At 40.2% G+C, this 1,056-nt stretch overlaps 1 protein-coding gene across 1 annotated transcript; it reads right to left on the bottom strand.

The window, feature by feature from the left end:
- Nucleotides 1–38: 38 nt before the first annotated feature.
- On the bottom strand, nucleotides 39–802 carry LOC109509364 (kelch-like ECH-associated protein 1). Its single transcript, XM_019859225.1, has 2 exons — nucleotides 611–802; nucleotides 39–535 (listed from the first exon to the last, which is right to left on the bottom strand). Exons 1-2 carry the CDS (start codon nucleotides 703–705, stop codon nucleotides 382–384), a joined length of 249 nt encoding a protein of 82 aa, XP_019714784.1. The 5' UTR covers nucleotides 706–802; the 3' UTR covers nucleotides 39–381.
- Nucleotides 803–1,056: the final 254 nt, after the last annotated feature.

Genomic DNA, 1,056 nt, shown 5'->3' with positions numbered 1-1,056 from the left:
TATAATGGATGCATTGATAGAAAACCGGAAGACAGGCAGCTGTTTCAAAAGATAATGAATAATTTTATTAAAGTCACTTCTAATTAAAATTTACTGACACCAATTACAAAAATAATTAACACGAAATAACTACAATCCTTAAACATTTATAATACAAAGCACAGCTCACGTTTATCCTTTGCATGGGTACCTTACGAAAAATATTCAGTTGGATTTCTTGGCCCATACAGCATCTTGTCACTCTCACAGTTACACGGAGTTCAAATAAATAAATAACAATACTACTAATAATACAAAAATACAGCTATGAGCATGGTGGTTCTGTGTTCCTGTTGAGGGTGCGCATTGACGCGGGAAGGCATTGCTCTCGGATGTCATCACTTAGCTGTTTGGCAAACTTGGGTAGTAGTGCGACAAATCGTCCTTTCTCAGCAAGAGTGATACGCAGCTGAGCCAGCTTCGACTGGTGGGCATCTCCCCGACAATCTCCCATGTGTTGGTCTCGTCGCAGTACCTCTCGATTGTGTCATGATATCTAACAGAGTGCGATCAGGCATCAAGTTCATGCGACCGAATGCAAAAGGTGCCGAGAGTTTTGCTTTCCTCTCACCTGTCCCATCCTTCCTCTCCTCCTAGGACGTAGATCTTTCCATCCACCACGGCAGCGCCGGGCCGGTAGCGTCGTTCTTTCATTGGGGCGCACATGGTCCACTGGTTAGTCTTGGGGTTGTAACACTCAACCTTGTCTGTGTTTTCCTTCGAGGCGTGCCACCCCCCTACAGTTCAAAATAAAAACAGTAGGATGGCCAGTTGATTCACTTAAGCACATAGGTTCCTAAGCTTTTTACACCGAATACCACTACAAAAAAACAAAAAACACTAAAATTTAAATACAAAAACTTAACAGGTCACCAAGAATGAGGTAGAGGCTTTATTATTAAACTGTATATTTACTATTATTGCAAGCTACTGTAACATTATGATAATGTTTTAAGTCCTTAAATGATTCAAATGAAATGTATTGCACACAAGTTCAAAATTATACCTAAATAAATT

Source organism: Hippocampus comes, unplaced genomic scaffold, assembly GCF_001891065.2.
Source record: "Hippocampus comes isolate QL1 unplaced genomic scaffold, H_comes_QL1_v1.1 C16870192, whole genome shotgun sequence".
Lineage (NCBI taxonomy): Eukaryota > Metazoa > Chordata > Actinopteri > Syngnathiformes > Syngnathidae > Hippocampus > Hippocampus comes.
The sequence above is the reverse complement of the archived record's forward strand: the minus strand, read 5'-3'. Positions and strand labels throughout refer to the sequence as shown.

Bases quoted from the DNA above. Each gene is read 5' to 3' on its own strand.
- LOC109509364 (XM_019859225.1), bottom strand. From the start codon at position 705: ATGTGCGCCCCAATGAAAGAACGACGCTACCGGCCCGGCGCTGCCGTG. The intron at 536-610 runs GTGAGAGGAAAG...GCACTCTGTTAG, and splicing joins GGAGAGGAAGGATGGGACAG to ATATCATGACACAATCGAGA.